This window comes from Garra rufa, chromosome 2 (assembly GCF_049309525.1).
Source record: "Garra rufa chromosome 2, GarRuf1.0, whole genome shotgun sequence".
Taxonomy (NCBI): Eukaryota; Metazoa; Chordata; class Actinopteri; order Cypriniformes; family Cyprinidae; genus Garra; species Garra rufa.
Genome location: NC_133362.1, coordinates 69,218,476 through 69,242,649, shown reverse-complemented (window position 1 = coordinate 69,242,649; position 24,174 = coordinate 69,218,476). Strand labels below are relative to the sequence as shown.

General features: G+C 42.9%; 2 protein-coding genes across 2 annotated transcripts in view; one reads left to right on the top strand and one right to left on the bottom strand.

Moving 5' to 3' along the window:
• Window positions 1-993: 993 nt before the first annotated feature.
• LOC141325842 (uncharacterized) lies at window positions 994-7,893 on the top strand. Its single transcript, XM_073834572.1, is given in 2 exon segments — window positions 994-1,766; window positions 1,830-7,893. Coding segments are annotated over 2 exon segments (6,837 nt in total).
• Window positions 7,894-12,942: 5,049 nt separating this feature from the next.
• The window catches only part of LOC141326066 (uncharacterized), a 230,622-nt gene continuing 219,390 nt past the window's right edge, over window positions 12,943-24,174 (bottom strand). Inside the window, exon 9 of the mRNA XM_073834766.1 lies at window positions 12,943-13,797. Coding sequence (XP_073690867.1) covers window positions 12,943-13,797 — 855 coding nt within the window. The remainder of the gene's footprint in view (window positions 13,798-24,174) is intronic.

The window sequence follows — 24,174 nt, the reverse complement described above, 5'->3', positions numbered from 1 at the left end:
GGCCCTGATTGGAGGAGAATGGTTGAACGATATCAGGAGGAGAGGCCTGCAGAATCAAGAATATAAATGCATATTTTAGTTTTGTGAGACATTTCTGGACTGCCCAGAATGTCATATTTGATATTGGCTGTTCTGAAATCCTGAGCTCAGAAGAAGCTGATCTGATTCTACATTAAACTTTGCATTATTTTTACTTACTTTAACTGTTGTAAGCGTCTATTCATTGGCGAATCCAAGAGCACGGGGAGCAAAAGGCATTTTCCTTCAATTGGAGGGGGCACCCGGATTCGCCACGACGCTGACGGGCGTTGGGGAACGGTCCAGTCTCAACCTCTCTGCAGAGCATCTAAAACAAGGTAAGCAGTCACCTTTTTCATAAAAGTACTGCGAAATTGGAATTATCCAAATTTTAAGGTTGAGAGTGGATTGAACACCAATGTAAAAGCAATTTTATACAAAAAGAATCAGATCAGTTTAAAAGGATATCGTAAAAGGTTAAAAGGTAGTTGTAAAATCCTGGCAAGGTTAGGATTGAGTTGACCAGGCTTGGTTAAAGTAATTTTATAAAAACTCATAAGAAATCCTGTAAAATCCCGGCGTGGTTAACGTGCAAAAGTGTCTGTGTACTGAACGATCTCTGAAAGTGTGTGTGAGTGTGAACTACTCCGTATCTGGGAGGTTGGAGTGCTGCGCACCTTCTCTGGACCGTCACTTAAGTGTGACCTGGTAGGAACGGACGCAGCATTCTTACGGCTCAGAGAGGGGGGAAAATTGATGAGCCCTATGATAAAGGGACTGTATGAAAGAAAATAAAATTTGAAAGTGAATGTATGAATGGAGAGATCCTAATTAGCAGATGGTGTTAGAACTGATATTTCCTACTAGTAGAAAAAGAGTTAAGAACGTTCCTAGGTGGTGGGTTTGTAGACTATTAGGGCATAGAGAGGACTGTGAGAAGTGTGATCCATTAAAAGAAACAAAACCTTTAATAAAATGAGTACATATAAGGGAGTGTGGGATGCCATCTGTAGCCAGATGATGCATCAAGCTGAACCAAAAGACAGAAAGAAACTAGAAAAACAGCTTGAGGGAGTCTGGTGTCATTTAGCAGGCCTTCATGGGTGGAATGAGAAAACTAAAAATGAAGGTAAAATGTTACAAGCAATTTTGAATGAAGAGAAAAGGGCAGAAACTGAGCTAAAGAGATTACAGAAAGAAAAAGATGCAGTCAGTGTGTGGAAGAAAAGAAAAGTATGTAGGGAAATAGAAAAAGCAGAAAGCAATCTGAGAAAATGGAGTAGAGTAGCCTCAGCAATGGTAACCAGGGTTAAATGCACCACATGGGCAGAACAGAAAGAGGGCCCTCCAACAGCTGGCATAGAAAGACCACCACCATATGTAGAAAAGAGCAGTACCACTTCAGCATCTGCTCCTATGCAAATGCCTGTGTATGTTGTAAAAAGTGGAGAAGTAGCCACAACCACCAAGCAGGCAAATAAAGACAACAAATTCATCATAGAAGGGGGCTTAATAGAAGTAGAAGAGAGTGAGGCAGATAGAGATTTGCGACTGCTGGAAAAGATGGAAACTGATCAAAAAATAGAGCAGGTCATTAAAGCTCAAGTTGAGAAACAATTAGATAAAAACTTGAGAAAAGTCAAGGCTGAATTAGAAAAGACCAGACAGGAGGTATCTGAACTAGAGATAGATCTAGAAAACACTTCTAGGGGGCACCATGGGGAAGAGGAAGATGTAGGAAATAAAGGGTCAGTAATGGGTGAGAGACCAATGAGCTTAGCATCAGACAGGTCTTCAGACCACAAGAGCAGGACAAGCAGTAGAAATGGTGGAGACAGGGAACAAGTCATAGTAACAGGTGTTAATTTGGAAGTGGGCTACCCAGACAGAGTTGACGAAGAAAGCTTGGTGGGGGGAATAGGGGGGCAAGAAGACAATGTTTTAGACACATGCTCAAATGGAGGAGCCTGTAACTGGCCTCCTGCTAGAGTAGAGACTAGAGTACCACAAGGGGCCACTGCATTAGCACAACTAGGACAGCTGAGAACAGCGCCAGCCTCCCAATATCCATTGATTAGGGCTCCAGGAGGTTTCAGACAAGAGTATAAGCCCTGGGGGCACTCTGACATGAACTCTGTATTAAGCAAACTCCCAGAAATAACCAAAGGGGGACAGAGATGGTTGACCAAGGTTGTAACACTGACCCATGGGGTTGATTTGGCACTGGGGGATTTAAGGGCACTATGGGGAAACATTTTGACCAAAACACAGGTAGAACAACTAGAATCAGAAGCAGGAATCTTGAAAGAGGGAAATGACAGGCCTCTGCTTGCACATCTTACTGATGTAGGAACTGCAATGAGAAAGTTGTACCCAACACCAAAACTGACCTACCAGAGTATAAAATTTAAAATACAGCCAGGGGAATCTGCTTCAGCATATTTGCATAGGTGTGAGGCTGAATGGGAGGACAGAACTGGGGAAAGTCCTGATGCTAGAGAAATATGTAAAGAATTTTACAGACAGGCTGTGGTAAAAGGGGTTCCAGCCAGTGCTGTGGCTGCAATAGAAAATAGTCCAGACATGAGTGGGGGAGATGGAGAAACTTGGGTTAGACATTTTATACACCATGTGGATAGAGCTGTAGAAAAACAAGGAAGAGAAGAGTCTGAAATAGAAAAATTAAAAACCCAGCTGTTAAAAATGCAAATAGAGACAGAGAAAGACAAAAATAAAAAGAAACCCAAAGACACCTTGCAGCTACCAGTTATGACAGTGCCAGGAGCATCTGATAGTGCCAGACCACCAGTGTACAATGTCCACCCAGTTACTGGACAAATTAATAGCCAACATGGGTTCCCTGACTACCCATATGACCCAATGCCAGATTGGCCACCTCCTGCCACATATGGTAGGGAGGTCACGGGTGTTTTAGCACGACCAAGAGACCAGGGGTGTTTTAGTTGTGGAGCACAAGATCACTGGAGGCGTGATTGCCCACATAATGCCAGAGGGCAAAGGGGACAACCTCCTGCACGGGGACGGGCTCCTGGGAGAGGAGGGCCTCAAGGGGGAAGAGGTAGAGGTGTTCCCAGGCAAAATGGCCCATGGCCTGGCAACCAACAGGTGCCCAGACAAAGCCCAGTCTGGGGCCAGCCAGATCATGCGAACTATTGACGAGACCCACAGAGAACCAGTGAAGGGGCCCTGGCTGAACCCCTTCTTACAATACTGGTAGATGACCAGCCAGTACAGGCCCTGGTGGACACTGGGGCCACTTTCTCCACTATCCAGAGAGAGATGGTGGAGGACAACTCACTGTCTACACAATGTGAAGAAGTGAGGGGGTTCTCTGGGGAAACTGAGAAATGGCCACTTACAAAACCACTAAAAATCAAAGTGGCAGGGCAAACCATATTGCATCCATTTCTGTGCTCTGCAAATGTTCCCTCTGCTCTTTTGGGTCGTGACTTACTGATAAAATTAGGAGTTAAAATCCTCTGTAGCCCGGTAGGCATAATAGTCATATTTCCAAATGGGTTGAAGACGAATTGTTCTTTTAATCAACAGACTGACCTGGCTAAGGGGCAATGGGTGGTACAGGCGACCAGAAAAATAACAGCAAACATTTATTGGTTAAGACTCACGGTGGGCACACAGCTACTAGAGCTGCTGTATCACTGGCAGGGGTGGATTAGCTCCTTGTATAGTTTCGAAGCACCCTCGGACCCCTGGCACTGTACATTGTATTGTGACACCAGTGAGGATGAAATATATGAACAAGAATTCAATGAACTAAAAGGAAAAATCACTGAAGTAAGCTGTACTAACCTATACGTAGGACCAGAAGGGGTAGCTGCTGAAGTAGTGTTGACCGAAGAACAAGAGGGGTATTTTGAAATGGGGGAATCCTCCTACCCTCATGTATCCCTCTGGGTAAGCCCATATCACGAAGCAAAGGCTTTAGGCCCTATGGTTAGGAGATTGAGAAAAGTGACAGATTGGGAAAATTTGTACAATGGGTGGGAATTTTCAAAATGTACAGAAAGCTACAGGCTAGGGATAGAAACAACAGATGAGGCAGTATACCAAGCAGAGCGAGTCTGTAGGACTGAGATAGTGACACGAGAAAATGGGGAGGGAGCAGATGCAATGCTGGAGGAAATGCCTGCTAGCCTATGGTCAATAGGTCCTGGGGATGTGGGAAAATGGGACACCACCCCAGTAACATTTGAAATTGACAGCCCAGAAATAGTAAACATCAGACAGTATAAGATCAGCTATGAGGCCAGTGAAGGGATAGGAGAGACAATTTCTAGTCTGGAACAGGCAGGAGTGTTGTGCAAGACAGTATCTGACTGGAACACCCCAATACTGCCAGTTTTGAAAAAGACCACAGGTAAATATCGTATGGTACATGACCTCAGAAAAATTAATGAAATAGTCACTACCCCTACTCTGCCTACCCCAAACCCATACACCATCCTGGCAAAATTGACCCCAAGCCACACCCATTTCTCGTGTATAGACTTGGCCAATGCATTTTTCTGTATACCACTAGCCAGCAATTGCAAAGAAATTTTTGCATTTAGCTACAAAGGAGAAAAATACACTTACAACCGCTTGCCACAAGGGTTTGTTCTAAGTCCTGGCCTTTTCAACCAGAAACTTAGGGATTTACTGGACTCTTGCCATCTGCATGACACGTCCATACTGGTCCAGTACGTTGATGATTTTTTGATTGCTTCTTGCTCCAATGAAATGTGTTTGACAGATACAAGAAGGGTGCTACAGTTGTTAGCCAAAACTGGGTTGAAGGTCAGCAAGGAAAAAATCCAGGTAAGCAGACCAGAAGTAACTTTTCTGGGAAGGATAGTAGGGAGAGCTGGCACTGGACTGTCTGACGAGACCAGGCAAGCAATTCTATCACACCCAAAGCCCACTAAGGTAAAAGACATGCTGTCATTTCTAGGGTTGGTGGGGTACAGTAGGCAGTACATCCCTGACTACTCAGAAAGAACTACAATTTTGAGGTCATTGGCAAAAGAAGTAGGGCTGAAGAACAGTGGAAGTCAGTTGAAATGGACAACAGAGGCAGAACAAACATTCATCACATTAAAAACTGACCTAGCTGAGGCTGCTGCATTACAGACACCAAATCACCAGTTGCCATTTTATTTAGATGTCAGCACTACTGACTCTACTGTAAGTGGTATATTGTACCAAAAGCAACACCAGCAGAGAAGGGTTTTGAGCTATGTAAGTGCACCGCTGGACAAGGTGGAACAAAAACAACCACCTTGTGCAAGATATGCTGCGGGATTGGCCAAAATGGTAGAGAAAACAGAACACATAGTCATGGGCCATCCCTTGCACATACTTTCCACTCATTCAGTGGTGGCTTTCATAACCTCTTCTGCCTTCACCTTCTCAGCACAGAGACAAAACAAACTGATAAGAATTTTGACTGCACCTCACATTGTACATGAACACAAGGGGGTCAACATGGCAGATTTGATAGGGGAAGGTGAACCTCATGAATGTGCCCCCAGGACAGAAAAGGAAGAACAGGTGAGGGAGGGAATGAGCACTATCCCTCTGACAGACCCAGACATGGTCCTGTTTTGTGATGGCTGTTGTTTCAGGACAGAAATGGGCACCCTGTCAGCTAGTTATGCAATAGTAGAACAGAAAGGCCTTGAATACACAGTAGTTGAAACAAAATTACTGTCAGAACGCCCCTCAGCTCAGAGAGCTGAACTTTTGGCATTGGTAGGGGCTCTGAATTTGGCAAAAGACAAACGTGTAAATATATACTCGGACTCTGCGTATGCTGTAGGGGCAGCAACTGTGGAATTACCAGGGTGGGCCAGGGTAGGTTTTGTGACATCTACAGGCAAGCCTATCAAGCATGCAACAGAAGCAGCAGCCTTGCTTGAAGCTATTATGCAACCCAGAGAACTAGCTATCATTAAATGTGCTGCTCACACCAAAGGCCAGGACTCAGTGTCAAAGGGAAATGATGCTGCAGATCAGGCAGCCAAACAGAGGGCAGGGTATAAACCATTACAAATGCTGGTAACCCCCACTGATGAGCTAGGAGACTTGGCAGAACATTTAACAACTGACTACTTGCGTAATGAACAATCCACAGCTGCACCTGAGGAGAAAACAGTGTGGCAGGAAAAGGGTGGGAAGAAAAGTAAGGATAGGGACGTATGGGAGGGACCAGATGGTAGGATAGCATTACCAGCATCAGTGGCTAGAAAAGTACTACAAGAAGCACATTCAGTGGCTCATAGTAATGAAAGAGACATGACCAGACGAGTTAAACAATGGTGGCATCCATTCATGCCACACATGGTCAGTGAAGTAATATCATCATGCCAAGTGTGTGCTGCTTTTAATGTACGTCCAACTACCAAACCAGAGGCTGGACACTTCCCAACAGACAAGGGACCAGGCCACACTGTGGTGATAGACTTCACTGACATGATCACCCCAGTACATAAGAAAAGGTACCTGCTGGTAATGGTGGACCAGTACAGTGGCTGGCCTGAGGCATTCCCATGTGCAAAAGAGGATGCCATGTCAGTAATTAAATGCCTTGTAAATCAATACATTCCACGGCATGGTTTCCCAAAAACAGTTAGATCAGACAATGGCTCTCACTTCAAAAATGAGCACCTTGCTGCAGTGGAAGCAGCCCTAGGCCTCAAACACAAATATGGGGCAGTCTACCATCCTCAGAGCCAAGGGAAAGTTGAAAGACTGAATTTGACCTTAAAAAACAAATTGGCAAAAATCTGTGCAACTACAAACCTGAATTGGGTTGATGCCTTGCCCATGGCTCTGATGTCGGTCAGATGTTCTATTAACAGGTCAACTGGTTTCACTCCATTTGAATTGACCACAGGCAGGCAATTCCCAGGTCCATGGGCTGTGTTTAGCACTGACTGGACGCTGGATGAACCACGCCAATACCATGACAAAGTAAGTGCTGTGATTAACATGTTCTGTCCACAGAAATCCTGGCCTAGTGAGCAGACCACTGGCACTGTACAACCGGCCTCTACAGACCTGTGGGTGAGATTAAAACAACTTAAACGAAAATGGTCTACTCCTAGGTGGTCAGAACCACTGAGAGTTACTGCTCGTACCTCTCACTGTGTACAACTAGCAGGTAAAAGAAATACTTGGTATCATTTGTCTGCATGTATGTTCTGTCCCCCACCAGCCAGGTCCCTGGAAGACACACGAGTTGACCTTTTTGAAGGTCAAAGAGAGGGTGAAGAGGAAGCCCGAAGTGCAGAGAGGGACCCAGGTGAAAACCAACCAGATCCTCCAAGACAAGGAACAGAGACATCCATTTGTCCACCAACAGAGACAGAAACAGACAAAACATTACAAACAGAAACAAACACACACACCCAACTTGTTCAAACACACACACACCCTATATTGATCAGACACGGAGATCTGCTAGAGGTACCTGAACACATACCCATTGCACATTGCATCAGTGCTGACTATGCATTAGGAGCAGGGGTTGCTAGACAAATTCGTGAAAGATATGGTACAGAGGCACTAGAGAAAACAATTGGTCAGTCTGGCCAGTGTGTGAAAACAACACACGGTAAAAAGGTGATTTATCATTTAATCACAAAGTGGTGGTGCAGGGACCTGCCCACATATGAAGACTTAGAGAAGAGTTTAGAAGATCTAAAACTGCAGTGCCTAAAAGACAAAGTGAAAACATTAGCAGTCCCCAAACTAGGGTGTGGCCTTGATAAATTACAGTTTGAAACTGTACAGAATATCCTAGAGAGGGTGTTCAAAAACGGGGAGATTCAAATAGTGGTGGTGGTAAAATGAACAACACAAAGATGAATAGAATAGTGGGATGTTGGGTATTGAGCTTGACAATAATCATAGGGGTAATAATATGGGGATTGATGGGGCAAAACACACAGAAAGGGAAAAGGAGTGTGTTGACAGGAGGTGGGGCTGGGGTGAAATTGACACTGGTAAGGGAGAAAGGGAAGGATGGCCTGTGGGAATTTGATCTGTGTCAAGTGATAGATTGTGGGGGTGATGCACTGGGATGGAGAGGGTATGATGTCTATGGCTGCCTGTGGCCAACAACAGGAACAAAACCAACTGGGCCATGGTGTCACACATGGCACGATGTTAATTGGATGACCAAGCCAGGGTACACTAAAAAGATGTTAACCAATAGCCCACTAACTAGCCAGAATAGTATTCAGAACAGACTTAAACTATTTAGAGGATACCAACATAGCTGGGGGAGCTGGAAAAACACGCTGATAATGTCACTGAAAGATGGTCCTGACAGCTCTGAAACTTTCATTACACTAGGGGTAGATGTGTCAGGGACAGATCCATTGGGTTTAATTAAAATTTTAGTCCAAGAGCCAGAAGTAACACCAGCCCCCATAATTGTTGATTTAAGGAAAAAAGAAACAGTATTGAAAAGCACGGATTATAGCAACTTGACCCCTTTAGATGTAATGACCCTAGAAACTGGTTATCATGAGTCCAACCTCTGGTTGGAATGGGTTCATGAAGCATCCACAAATTTAGGTTTTGAAGGATGTTTAGCATGTGCAGCTGGGAGACCTCAATTGAATACTGAGCCTGCCCCATTGTATGTAAACGATCAATGGGGATACGATTGCATCCTACGATTAACAAAACAACAAAATCCAGCCAATTGCTCATCTTTAAGTAAATTGTACCCTGTTACAGGTAATGGGTCATCACTAGGGGTTCCCTTGATTAGAAGAAAAGGGAACTACACATGTTTTAATTTCACTTCCACTGGCAAATCTAAAACATTGGTGGGCTCTTTTCAGAGAAATTGGTGCGAAATTACAGTAGCTGATGGACATAAGAAAATAGGGCAGTGGGCAAGAGAGGGACTTTATTTTGCATGTGGGGAAAAGATTGCATTGACTAGGATAGAACCAACAATGGAAGGACTGTGTGCCATGGTAAGAGTAGCAGTACCCATGATAATGGTAGGAAACAGGCCAAGAACAGGAAACAACAAGAGAAAGAAAAGGTCTATGCATAGTGATTTTGACCTTACTAGAAATAGTCCTACTTACATAGATTCTATTGGGGTCCCCAGAGGTGTTCCTGCTGAGTACAAATTGGCTGACCAAGTGGCTGCAGGATTTGAAAATATCCCTGTGATATCTGCTCTGTTTCCTATAACCCCCAACAAAAATGTAGATAGAATCAATTACATTCACTATAACGTGCAAAGGCTGTCAAATTTAACTAGGGATGCTGTAGAAGGGTTGAGAGAACAATTGGCTGCCACTTCTCTGATGACCATACAAAATAGGTTGGCACTGGACATGTTGTTAACTGAGAAGGGAGGACTGTGTGCAATGTTTAAAGACACCTGCTGCACAATTATTCCAAATAACACAGCACCTGATGGATCTGTATCTAGGGCATTGGAAGGGTTAAAGGAGTTATCAAACGAGATGAAAGCTAACTCAGGGGTGGACAATGCAGTGACAAGGTGGATGGAGGATGTGTTTGGGGCATGGAAAGAGGTGATGGTATCTATTTTGACCTCTGCAGGGATATTTTTGGGAATACTGGTGACCTGTGGATGTTGTTGTATACCTTGTATGAGGAGTTTGATTAACAGGTTGATAGTGACAGCAATTGAGAAGAAAGACAGTCCACCCCCCTATCAGATGCCACTGTTGGCTGCTCCAAGAGAGGAAGAGGATGAGGGTGAAGAGCTGGTGGAAATATTGGAGGAGTTGTGATCTCTTTGAGATCAAGAGAGGGAATTGTAGAAAATACTTTTATGAAAATGCTTTTAAATTTGTGTTTTGGATGTTCTGTGCTTATGAGAAGACGAAACGTTCTATGCTTATGAAAAGACAAAGTGTACACTATGTAACAGAATCTGTTTAGTAAAATGTGTGTGTGTATATGCGAACTCTCTCTGAGAAACCTTTGTTTACAGGCACGTAGGAGAAAAGAAGCCCTGCAAAAGTAGTAGCAATTTGAAGGTCACTTTAGACTAGACTTTTGGTCACTCTAAGAAAAAGAATGGGATGGGGCTGTATTTTCTTCTCTGTGCAGGAACGGGTTGGCGATATCAGGCCCTGATTGGAGGAGAATGGTTGAACGATATCAGGAGGAGAGGCCTGCAGAATCAAGAATATAAATGCATATTTTAGTTTTGTGAGACATTTCTGGACTGCCCAGAATGTCATATTTGATATTGGCTGTTCTGAAATCCTGAGCTCAGAAGAAGCTGATCTGATTCTACATTAAACTTTGCATTATTTTTACTTACTTTAACTGTTGTAAGCGTCTATTCATTGGCGAATCCAAGAGCACGGGGAGCAAAAGGCATTTTCCTTCACTAAACCACCCTGGTTTCCCATTGACAGCTTAGGTTCAGATGCGCTTCCCGAGTGCATTTCACTGAGTAATCCATCACTAATTTTCCTTTCCCCCTTGCAAGTGACAAATGCGATGATTGACGCGAAGTCATTTTCATTCATTCACTCAAAAGATCCCGCGGAAAGCTAAACCAAACAAGGAAGCGTCAAAGCATACCATGTGACGATTCTGAACGAATCACATTGTCAGAAATTATCTTCAGCCAATGAGATTGTGCATTTGCGCATATTTGGATCCGACAGCATTGTACAGAAGAGAGAGAGCTTTCCAGCAGTGTACGTGATGACTAGGTACAGGCAGAGATCGCGGAGCAGCATGTTGATTTAGAATGCCAACTTTTGTTGAATTTATGAGAAATCTACAGACGCAAACAGACAAAGTGCAGTAAAATAAAGACCTAAATGTGTATTTCTGACTTTTTTTCACCACAAGTCTAAAAGAAGACACGTTATTGAAGACAGATATCCAAAAATCTCAAAATTGACCAATAAAAAAAAAACAATGTTTTTGCCTGTCGTGTCTCGCCATAAAGGTGAATTGAATGTCAGTTTGGTAAGTGGTTAAGGGCCAGGCTGAGTGCTGAGGCCGAGGCCATATAGGCTGCTCCGCCATGGCTTTCCAAGTTTCATGATCCACCATGTCTTCCTAAACGGTTTGCTCCACCACGGCTTCCCGAGCTTTTGTAATTCAACAATGGCTCCCCGAACTGTCTGTACAGCTCCCTGATCTGCCATGGCCCCCCAAGCAGCACCCTGATCCGCCATGGCCCCCCAAGCAGCACCCTGATCCACCATGGCCCCCTAAGCAGCACCCTGATCCACCCTGGCCCCCCAAGCAGCACCCTGATCCACCATGGCCCCCCAAGCAGCACCCTGATCCACCATGGCCCCCCCAAGCAGCACTCTGATCCGCCATGGCCCCCCAAGCAGCACCCTGATCCGCCATGGCCCCCAAGCAGCACCCTGATCCGCCATGGCCCCCAAGCAGCACCCTGATCCACCATGGCTCTTTGAGGTCCTTGATTTGCCCTAGATAACCTTCTATGTCTCCCTCAGTTAGCAGCCTCCAGGGGGCCAATCCCCCTCCCCAGTTGATTATGATACTGCGTCAGATGTACCCTCTGGGAAAGGGGAGTTATATCAAGTTTACAGACTTATTCTTCACCTTTCTTTGTTTCTGTTTGTCTTAAATGTCTTTAGATTCTATTGGATATATGTTCCCCTGATTACCTGTGTGGATTTTATTAAAGAACTTTCATTTAATTCTAACCTCTTTGTTACATATAGTCGTGACACTATGAAGGTAATAGTGATATAAGGCTATAAGCTGTACAAAAAGAAGTGGACCACATCTTGAAATCAAGACAAGAGCTGATAGGTTCTTAAAGTACTGAGATTGTAGAGGCTGAAAGTGCAAAGAGTGAAAAGTTTTACACACTGTGTGAACAGTGTATGAGCGAACTGTGTAATTTGGCAACAGAAAAAATGCTGTGCAAATGAGAATGAAGTGTTTGAAGTATGTGCTTAAAGTGATGAGTTGTAAAATGGAGCTTGGCTGGGTAGCCAAAAGAAAATAAATATAATGGGCTGATGAGAAGCTATTTGTGCATAGATGGAGGAGGGGTATGAAAATTTTTACTGCTGAATACAACTGGTTAATCAATTTTTTAAAAATACTTTATTTTATGTATAATTAACAAGAAAATTAATGAAGATCAACTGCTTAGGATCGTTTATTGTAGCAAAACAATTAGAAAGTAAACAGTACGTATATCTACTGTAAATATAGGCTACTGGAAGCACAACAAAGAATGAACTGTGCAGATTAAAAAACAGACCTGCACAAACCTAGTATAATATTTCAATGCTTCTCCTGATAAAGTCCATAAACGTAAACAGATATAACAACATTACATTGAGATCAACTTAACAATAAGCTAAAACACACTTAAAATCAATTTTGTTCAGTTTATGTCAATTCATTTATAATCTTCAGGTTACATTGCTTTTCCGAGCAAGGTAAAAGTTTGTCTAATATTTTGATACAGAGAAATCAACACATGGAATTGAGTGACATACTCGTCATAGTCACACTTTGAGGGAATCTACTGTAATCACATATATATATATATATATATATATATATATATATAACTTAATATTTGAAACTACAGTAAAGCAGATGATCAGGTATGGCCACAGTTAAAAAAAAAGCCTTATGGTAAACAAAAAGAGATGAAGGATGCATGAAAGTGATCAAATGCATCCCACATTTAGCAACATCCTTGATTTCACACACCTTTTTTCTCATTACACTCTTGAACAAGGAACACAGGCAAAGTCTGACATTTGCATGATTTTTCACATATCTGTAAGTGTGATGGAAAATGTTTTTATTACTTTGACTACACTTGAATGTCTTTCAAAATGAATGAGCAGATGATTCTAGAAATTGCTCCTTTTTCTAAACCTCTTCTTGCATTAAAGAAAATGGCAGTTCCTTTCCAGAATGAGTTTGCAAATGACGTTTCATGTTGCTCTGACATGTGAAACTCTTCTCACACTGAACACACTTGTACGGTTTCTCTCCAGTGTGAACTGTCATGTGTACCTTAAGGTTTACTTTAAGCGTGAAACTCTTTCCACACTGTTCACAGGTGTAAGGTTTCTCTCCAGTGTGAATGCTCAAGTGAACATCAAGGCTTGTTTTATACTTGAAACTCTTTCCACACTGAGCGCAGTTAAAAGGTTTCTCTCCAGTGTGAATTTTCATGTGGTTATCAAGCGTACCTTTCAGTGTAAAACACTTTCCACACTCAGGACATATGAATGGCTTCTTATCGGTATGAATTATCATGTGAGTCTTAAGAACTCCTTTTCGTGAAAAACTCTTCCCACACTGTTTGCACATGAAAGGCTTCTCTCCAGTGTGAATTCTCATGTGGACAGTAAGGTATTGTTTCTGTGTAAAACTATTCCCACACAGTTTACAGATGAAAGGCTTCTCTCCAGTGTGAGTTCTCACGTGGACAGTAAGGTTATTTTTGTTTGTAAAACTCTTTCCACACTGAGGGCATATGAACGGCTTTTTTTGGGTGTGAATGTTCATGTGAGTCTCAAGAACTCCTTTTTGTGAGAAACTCTCCCCACAGAGTTTGCAGGAGTAAGGCTTCTCTTCAGTGTGAATTCTCATGTGGACAGTAAGGTTTTGTTTCTGTGTAAAACTCTTCCCACACAGTTTACAGATGAAAGGCTTCTCTCCAGTGTGAATTCTCATGTGGACAGTAAGGTTTTTTTTCTTTGTAAAACTCTTTCCACACTGAGGGCATATTACCGGCTTCTTTTCAATGTGAATTTTCATGTGACTGTTAAGATGTCCACTTAAGATGAAACTCTTCCCACACTGTTGGCAGCTGTAAGGTTTCTCTCCAGTCTGAATTCTCATGTTAGAATTAAGATTTGTACTTTGTGGTTTTTGATTTATTTCTGGTGAGGATGTTTTTTTATTCTGTGAGCAACTAATTGATTTTACTTCAGTTTTGAAATCATCTTTCTCTTCTGTTTCGTTGAGTTCTTGACTCTCTTCTTTCAGTGCCATCAGGTCTGAGGTGAAATGAGAAAAATGTAAGTTAACAACAGTTTAAAGGCACAAAGCAACAGACATCAAAACACTTAGACTAATGCTGTCAATTAATTAAAAAACTATTTGACAATAAACAATTTCACATTGAATCTCCAAATTGATGTAAGAAAACATAAAGATTGTACATTTAAAATATGTGGCTTATTGGCATCTTTTTACCAAGTAGCCAATTGTTTTTGAAAACCAGTCTCATTGATACAAATACTGCTACTGATCTGTCTCTATTAAACGCATTTCCTTCCAATTTTAATAATTAATTATAGCTATAACTAAAAACAATTATTTGTAACATGTATATTGTTGTGCTTTTATCACAACTACCATATAATGATAAAAAACCACTCCTTTTAAAAAACCCACACATAATCTGCCTTGTTTATCTTCACGTTAGAGAATTTAAAAGCAGCATTCAAGTAAGAAATATTTCCTAATTAAACCCACAAAGGTTACGATGAGAGATTTTCGGTTTCTATTTTATTGTTTGGCTCCAGAGTTGGAGAGTAACAAAGTACATGTAACGTCATTTCATATTTAAAATACAAGATGAATAACTATTACAGAACATGTTACCTGTTTCAGATGCAGAACAGTTATTTGATGCATTCATGACGTCTAGACTGGACTATTGTAATGCACTACTATGTGGCTGTCCTGCATCTCCAGTTAACAAGCTACAAGCTGGTGTTTCTGAAATATGATTATTTATTGCTTGTTGTAATGAACATTCACTGCTATTTACATTTTAATATCACACTTTTGATGACAGCAGAAAAAAATCACTTACAATAAAACAAATGTCAAGTTAAAAACTGAAGTGTCATTGTTTGCTTCAAGCAAAATAACATTTTTTTTTTTTGGTCAGATACCGCTTTCATTGTTTTCTAATCAAAAGTAGATACTGTGTTTAATGTTACACAAAATATGTTTTTTTTTCTATAGAGCTGGACATTTTAATAAGGATCAAATGAGTGAGTCCAGCTTTGAGAATAAAAACCAACCTGTTTGTTCCTCAGTATCTTCATGCTTGACTCTGAATGTTTCTAAAATCTTCATGTCTTCACTCTCCTCTTTAATAAATGCCATCTTTATAATAGTGTGCCAAGTGGATCTCTGTTGATTCTTCAGGAGTTTTTCTGTTTGTTCACTGTGTCCTGTTTAAGATGAGAATAATTAATAGAAAGACAAATCTATGCAAACTAGATCTCTGCTTGTCATTCAGCTCCTAGTTCAGTAGTCAGTGCACTAGTTAGACAGTCAGAGAGTAGACTAATTAATATATAAAAACTATAAAATATATACAAATAACACCAAAGGTTCATATTTAGATCATAATTTTAGGCTATTTTGATTTATATTTGGTATTCAATTATTTGTACATCATATCTAATTTATTACACTCTCATGAAATCATTCTCGGTTGTGATTCACTCGTTTGTGTTTGTTGTTGTCGTTTGTAGTCCGCGTGCCGCTGAATCGAATCACTGAATCATTTCACAAATGATTCGATTCAAATGATTCGGATTCTCAGTTTCTCTCATCACTTCTTATCATCACACGATTGATTCATGATATAGAGAGCGAACTGAGACTAAAGGCTGTTACTAAAGGCTAACGTCTTCAGTAACACTGGTTAAAGAATTTCAACGTTATATTTAATAAGGATGATTTATTTTACATAGCTTGTAAAAACGCTTTAAAAACGCAACAATGTCCATTTGTTTAAAAACTTTAAAAGCACAAACCTTTCTTCAGGCGAATCACAAACAGACGAGGAGCTCGGCGCATCTTTATGACGTCACATCACCAGAGCAAAATAAAAGTCCCATTGGTGCACTGCTCTCTAGAATCACAAATATATCATAGAAATGTTGTATATAGAATAGAATTTCGTACTCATGTGATGATGCTTTTCTAAAGTTACTAACATTGTAGATCTATTAATAATATTCTTTATTAATGTTCATTTATAAGACTATGCTTTATATACCTTGCCATTAAATTCACATTAAACTAGTCAATGCTGCTGTGTAATGTTTACCAAGGTTGTATGATGGCAAATTTAAAAGGAAAATAGTCCATTGATTATGACCTTTTCAGTTTCGTTAATTGGAAAAAACATATTCAGCTGTTACTCCTCTTTTTTTAACATTTAACATAACATCTTCTTTTGTTAACATTGAAAAGTTTGGCTAATAAATACAAGACACAATAAACAGTTTATTAGAAACTTTAACTAGAAGTACATCCATCAGAAAAAAAATCAAATATGTCATGTTGTATTAGTGTTATGATTTTAGTGAAGTTAAATGTTTTGAAAACAAAATACCTTTAATACACCTGTCACGGTGCATGGATCGGCTGCATTCTCAGGTCTTGTGATTTGGTGTCTTTCATGTGGTTTGTCATGCTCATTGGATTCAGCTGCTAATCAGTCCCCGCACCAGGTGTCACACATTACCATCAGCTACATATACTCACCTCATTCTCTCCTTCCCTGTCTGATAGTTGATCTGGATGTCGGACTGTCGTGTTGGTTTGTCTTGGTCTTGTTCATGTTGGATTGTCTATTTCGCCGTTGATCGTCACTGGATTTGTATTCATCACGGGAGATTCACGCCACGTCATCACCAAGCCATCAAGCCACTGCGCCACCCAGCCGAGAGATAACATCATCACCCACGGAGTTCATCATTGTCTTCACGGAGTTTGTGTTCACCATATTTGTCGTTAATAAATATATGTGTTCACACTGCTTTTGCTTCCTATCTCATTCATTATCATCACAGAACTATCAGACCACTCATGGAAGCAGCAGGCTCTACCCCACTCACGGCCGAGGAGGCTTTACGTTCCTGCATCTCTCGGCTGGAGACCCAGGAGAAGAGCTCGGCGGATACGGGAACAGCGGTCCGAGCTCTTGTGGCGCAGGTATCTGAGCTCACCCAGCGGATACAGAACTGGCAACTACCCACTGCGCCAATCCCACCACCCATGCCGCCCGCCCATTATGAACCATCCGGGGCTGCCCAGTCACCCGAACCCCGCCTTCCCCCACCAGAGCTTTACAGCGGTGAGCCGAACTTCTGCCGGGCTTTCCTCACTAGATGTTCCATGCACTTTTCGTTGCAACCTTGCACGTTTACTAGTGAGGAAAGCAAGGTGGCGTTCGCGCTCACCCTGTTAACGGGGAGGGCGGCACTGTGGGGCACGGCGGTATGGGAGAACCAAGATCCGTGTTGTGCCTCGTTCTCGGCGCTCTCCACCGAGATGAAGCGGGTGTTTGACCGCGCGGCCACTGGGAGGGAGGCCGCGCGGCGCTTGACGGATCTCAAACAGGGGGAGAGATCCGTCTCAGACTTTTCTATTGAATTTCGCACCCTGGCGGCGGAGTGCCGATGGAACGAGGAGGCGCAGTGGGACATGTTTCTGCATGGGCTGGCTAACCGCGTCCAACGTGAGATCTACGCCCTGGATCTACCCGCAGATCTCAACAGCCTCATCGATCTGGCACTGCGGGTAGACGCTCGACTCTCCCGAGCCGAGCGGCGGTGTTTACCCGCTCGGCTTCCCCCTGGGGAGGGACCTCCAGCTCGAGCCAGTGGCAACGACGCGGTCGGCCCGTTCCAGGATCACGAGCCCATGCAGGTGGGTCGAGCTCGGTTGACTCGGGAGGAGAGGGAGAGGCGGAGGTCTCATGGCCTTTGCCTGTACTGCGGGGCGGCGGGGCATTTCGCCTTAAGCTGCCCGGGTAAAAGGGCCAGCCCGGCAGTAAGGAAGGGGCTACTGTCGGGTGGGATCTCCGCTATCAAGTCCTCGTTCAGATCTACCTCCACGCTCCTCCCGGTCAGGCTTAGATGGCATCGTCTGGACCTGCACTGCACTGCACTTTTGGATTCAGGGGCTGAGGGTAATTTTATGGATTCTTCATTTGCGCATCATAATCATGTTCCTCTCCTCCCCCTCACCAGTTCTATTGCAGTCCACGCACTTAATGGTCAGACGCTTCCCACCATCACCACCATCACGGAACCCATCACTCTCACGGTATCTGGTAACCACCGTGAGAACATCTCCTTTTACATCCTGGACTCACCCCACGCACCCGTCGTCTTAGGACATCCCTGGCTCATCAAACACAACCCCCGGATTGATTGGCAGCTGAAATCGGTGTCTGAGTGGAGCATTAAATGTCATGAGTCTTGTCTTGTGTCTGCCTGTCCGTCTGTATCTGAGTCTGTGTTGCAGGAGAAGACGGCGGATCTGTGTAACGTGCCCGCGGAGTACCTCGACCTGAAGGAAGTGTTCAGTAAGTCTCGGGCTGCTTCTCTCCCTCCTCATCGTCCCTATGACTGTGCTATAGAATTACTGCCAGGTACGTCTCCGCCTAAGGGCAAGTTATACTCACTTTCTATTCCTGAGAGAGAGGCTATGGAGAAATACATTTCTGATTCTCTAGCAGCCGGGTTCATTCGACCCTCCTCTTCTCCAGCGGGGGCGGGGTTCTTTTTTGTGGGGAAGAAAGATGGATCTCTGCGACCTTGTATTGATTACCGAGGGCTGAATAATATCACAGTAAAGAATACTTATCCTTTGCCGTTGATATCTTCAGCCTTCGAGAGGTTGCAGGGAGCATCGATCTTCACTAAATTGGACTTAAGAAACGCTTATCATTTGGTTCGCATCAGGAGGGGAGATGAATGGAAGACCGCCTTTAATACCCCCAGGGGGCACTTTGAGTACTTGGTCATGCCCTTCGGCTTGTCCAACTCCCCAGGTGTCTTTCAGGCACTCGTTAATGATGTGTTGAGAGATATGGTCGATCAGTTCATATATGTCTACCTGGACGACATATTGATTTTTTCTTCTTCTCTCCAGGAACATGTTCAACACGTCAGACGAGTGCTTCAGAGGCTGCTAGAGAATGGGCTTTTTGTCAAGGCGGAGAAATGCGACTTTCATGCACAGTCTGTTCCTTTTCTAGGGTACATCGTGTCGGCTGAGGGTATGCGCATGGATCCCGAGAAGATCAAGGCTGTGGTAGATTGGCCAAGTCCAGATTCCCGTAAGGCCCTACAAAGGTTTCTGGGGTTCGCCAATTTTTACCGGCGTTTTATTCGCAATTACAGCCAACTAGCCGCACCTCTGACTGCCTTGACCTCTCCCAGAACGGCGTTCAGGTGGTCAGACGCAGCGGAAGCTGCGTTTGCCAACCTCAAACGCCGCTTTGTTTCGGCCCCCATTCTTGTTACCCCTGATCCGTCACGTCAGTTCGTGGTAGAGGTCGACGCGTCAGAGGTGGGGGTAGGTGCGGTGCTTTCACAGCGCTCACCCTCGGACGACAAGATGCATCCCTGCGCGTTTTTCTCTCATCGTTTGTCGCCAGCAGAGTCAAATTACGATATTGGTAACAGAGAGCTGTTGGCAGTCAAGCTAGCATTGGAGGAATGGCGTCATTGGTTGGAGGGATCGGGGGTACCCTTTATGGTTTGGACCGATCATAAGAACCTAGAATACATCAGAACTGCCAAAAGACTAAACTCTAGGCAGGCTAGGTGGGCACTTTTTTTCGGACGTTTTGATTTTACTCTTTCGTACCGCCCGGGTTCCAAAAATGTCAAACCCGATTCTTTATCTCGAATTTTTGACCACTCCGATCGCCCGTCCACTCCCGAGAGTATTTTTTCCGAGACACTTATTGTTTCTACTCTCAGTTGGGAGGTCGAATCGAAGGTTAAGACAGCCTTACATGGGGTAACGCCTCCGGCCGGTTGCCCACCTAACCGTTTGTTTGTGCCAGAAAGTCTTCGGTCCGAAGTTATCCAATGGGGTCATTGTTCCAATGTAGCATGTCATCCAGGGGTAAGTCGCACCTTACATTTGGTCAAGCAAAGATTTTGGTGGCCACTCATGGCTCGTGATGTTCGCAATTTTGTTTTGGCTTGCTCAGTTTGTGCCACTGGTAAGACTTCTAACAGGCCTCCAGATGGGCTCCTACAACCGCTGCCAATCCCTTCGAGACCCTGGTCCCACATTGCGCTAGATTTTGTTACCGCCCTCCCACCCTCTCAGGGTAACACGGTAGTTTTGACCGTGGTGGACCGGTTCTCGAAGGCGGTTCATTTCATCCCCTTGCCCAAATTACCTTCAGCCAAGGAGACAGCGGTAGCAGTCATTGATCACGTCTTTCGGTTACATGGCCTCCCGACAGATGTGGTCTCTGACAGAGGACCCCAGTTTGTGTCCAAATTTTGGCGAGAGTTTTGTAAACTTCTGGGGGCCACTGTTAGTCTCTCTTCGGGGTTCCATCCTCAAAGCAATGGGCAAACTGAGAGAGCCAACCAAGATTTGGAGAGAACACTACGATGTATGGTCGCTCGAAATCCTTCCTCCTGGTGTCAGCAGCTGTCGATGGTGGAGTACGCACACAATGCCTTACCAGTGTCTGCCACGGGCCTTTCGCCATTTGAATGTAGTGTAGGGTACCAGCCACCAATTTTTCCCAGTCTGGAATCCGAAGTCGCGGTCTCCTCCGCTCACGCCTTCGTCCAGAGGTGCCGTCGCACATGGTCCAGAGCCCGTGAGACTCTGGTCCAGGTGGGAGCGCGCACCAAGGCCAAAGCCGATCGCCACCGGTCGAGGCCTCCCGTATACGTCGTCGGTTCCAAAGTGTGGCTTTCTACCAAGAACATTCCTCTCCGATCCGTTTCGAATAAACTTGCTCCCAAATTTATTGGCCCGTTTTCTGTCACCAAAATCATTAGTCCGGTGGCAGTCCGCCTCAACCTCCCTCCAGCGTACAGGAGGATTCATCCCGTGTTCCATGTATCTAAAATTAAACCCGTATTTTTTGCTCGCATAAATCCGCCTGCCCCGGTTCCCCCACCGCCGCGGCTCGTAGACGGGGAACCAACCTATTCGGTCAACCGTATTCTGGACTCTAGGCGGAGGGGACGCGGATTCCAGTACTTGGTGGACTGGGAAGGTTACGGTCCGGAGGAGAGAAGTTGGGTACCTGCTAGAGACATACTGGATCACTCACTTATTGATGAATTCAATCAACAGGTACAGGAGGCTGGGAACGTCAGGGGACGTTCCTAGGAGAGGGGGTACTGTCACGGTGCATGGATCGGCTGCATTCTCAGGTCTTGTGATTTGGTGTCTTTCATGTGGTTTGTCATGCTCATTGGATTCAGCTGCTAATCAGTCCCCGCACCAGGTGTCACACATTACCATCAGCTACATATACTCACCTCATTCTCTCCTTCCCTGTCTGATAGTTGATCTGGATGTCGGACTGTCGTGTTGGTTTGTCTTGGTCTTGTTCATGTTGGATTGTCTATTTCGCCGTTGATCGTCACTGGATTTGTATTCATCACGGGAGATTCACGCCACGTCATCACCAAGCCATCAAGCCACTGCGCCACCCAGCCGAGAGATAACATCATCACCCACGGAGTTCATCATTGTCTTCACGGAGTTTGTGTTCACCATATTTGTCGTTAATAAATATATGTGTTCACACTGCTTTTGCTTCCTATCTCATTCATTATCATCACAACACCTGCAGGAAAATGAAGATCAGGAGACTCTTGTTTGAGCTGGTCCTGTGTGTCGCTGCGGTCATCCAGACTGACTAAAACACTCAATCACTGGAGTTTTATTCAGATTTCAGGAGGCCGTTCTTACAGGTGAAGACAAAGCTCTCAGATCACAAGCTTAAACACAGTATTCAAGGGATGTGAGCAGTTCGTTTTAAATGAATATATCTCTCTTTAGGAGTGTGTGAATATGAATGTGAAATCATGGTAAGTGTCATCTTTTGTCTTTATTGGCTGTTGATGTTTCTGCCTCATTTCTTTAATTGGTGTCTTTTGTTTCTGATCAATATCTGAGTTAAATATGAATGCAGAGGCTGAAGGTGAGACTTTCCCTGATCTCTGTGATAATGAGTCTATAGTTCTGCTGATTGGATTAGAGTCGCTGAAAATCTAGGCAAATCCCTGTAACTGCTTACATCCTTTGCATATTTTATCTTCTAATGATGATCCTGAAATCTGAATAAAACTACAGTGATGGAGTGTTTTAGTAACATCTCAATCAAGAGTCTCCTGATCTTCTCTTCTGAGTTTCTTAAAGGTATAACTGGATGTTGCAGGTATTTTGGTTTCAAAACTTGTAACTTCACTAAAATCATAACACTGATCGTACACAATTATACTTTTTAATGAATGCACTTCTAGAGATTAAGTTTCTAGTAAAGCAGGTATTGTATCTTGTATTTATTCACTGAACTGTTCACTGTTAAAAGGGAAGATGAGGAGTAATAACTGAATATGTTGACATGGTTTTTGCCAATTAAAGATGCAGAAAAGGTCATAATCAAGTTTAATAAAGGAATGGCAGAGAGGATGGGAAAAGGAAATCAAGGGTAGACACATTTTTCAAATGTTTTTGTACTTGTCCATCCTGTAGGGACTCAGTTAAACTAGATTGAGGTTGGGGCATTGTGGGTTAAATACTTTTTTGTATATTGTAGGAAAGCATATTATTCTCTTTTTTTTCTCCTTTAATATTCACTGACAAAGACTGTTGATGCTGATCAAATACCATGATGTGAGTCTTAATTTGAAGTCATTTTCATTTATTTGCGCAAATCGGCTTTTTTAAAGAAAAGAAAAAAGAAAAAATAGCGCATCTTGTAGACAAACAAAGTCATTTCCCCGTAATATATTCCCTCCTTTCGGCGCTTCTCACTCCAGTCCAGCGGGTGGCACTAACACACACACTTCTGTTTGACAAACACCATTAAACCTAAGAAGAAGAAGATTAGTTTCACTGCTCTCTGTTGTTTTGTTTGGATTCTGTTTTAGTTCAGTCTGTGAGAAATGAAGTTTCTGTAAACAGAAAAATACAGTTTTTGAATCAAGTCAGTAAATATCTGTAATATTCTCATCCTCACAGCTGTGTCTAGGTTTGGAAGCGAGCAGGAATATCTGGAGAAGTATCTGCTGATCTGAGATCTGCTGCTGTGAAGATGGAGTTTGTTAAAGTGGAGAGTGAGGAGAACACGAGTGAACTAGAAATCTGGAGAGTAAAACAGGAACCAGAACCTTTGAGAATAAAACAGGAGGAACCAGAACCTTTGAGAATAAAACAGGAGGAACAAGGAGGTTGGTGTTTAATCTTCATTCATCTTTAATGACTGTTTGTGGTACATTATTTGAAGGTTATATTAATACTGAGTTTCAAGCTGCTTTAGATTTAGTTAATTGTAATAGAAACAATCTTTAAAGCAGATCAGTCTGTTAAAGTATAGATGGGGGAGCAAAACCACTTCCAGATCTAGTAAGAAACATTTAAATTCTGCATAGAATGAAGCCCCTATTTATAATCCATTATAAAGTATTACTAAGGCATTGTAATGAATGCATTATAAAAAATAAATAATAATAATCGTATAATATGTTGTATCATCTCATGAATAATCATAACAATTACAAAATACTAAAGTATTTTTGGGGTTCTAACTTTTAAGAATATGATTATTTATTAGACACAATGGGCGGCATATTAAATCTACGCAATTTTTAATGGACTATATCCTATACCAATTATTATTATATATATTTTTTTCAATATATTTTATTATGATGGGCCCTCTGGTCTACTGACTAGAAGCAACTTTCCAACTACACGAACACTCCCTTTATTATTAGTATTATTAGTATTAACACTCCCTTTATTATTAATTATTATTAGTCTAGTATTAGTAGACTTGGGTTAAGGTTAGGCTAGGTAGAAGATTCACATACTTGCAAAGTTACATATCAGTTTGTCTTTTGGGGAACCATCAAAATACGGTGGTTAGAATATATTTAGCATAATACTAATAATAATTACTGCTAGCTGTCATGCAGTTTCAGAGTTACTTTTCAAAAGCTGTCTAAAGGGTACCTTCCAAATAATCAAACTGATAAAACAAATGTGTCATGTTACACATTCATCTGATACATCAAATTATGGCTCTATGAGAAATATTATTAGTGTTATTAT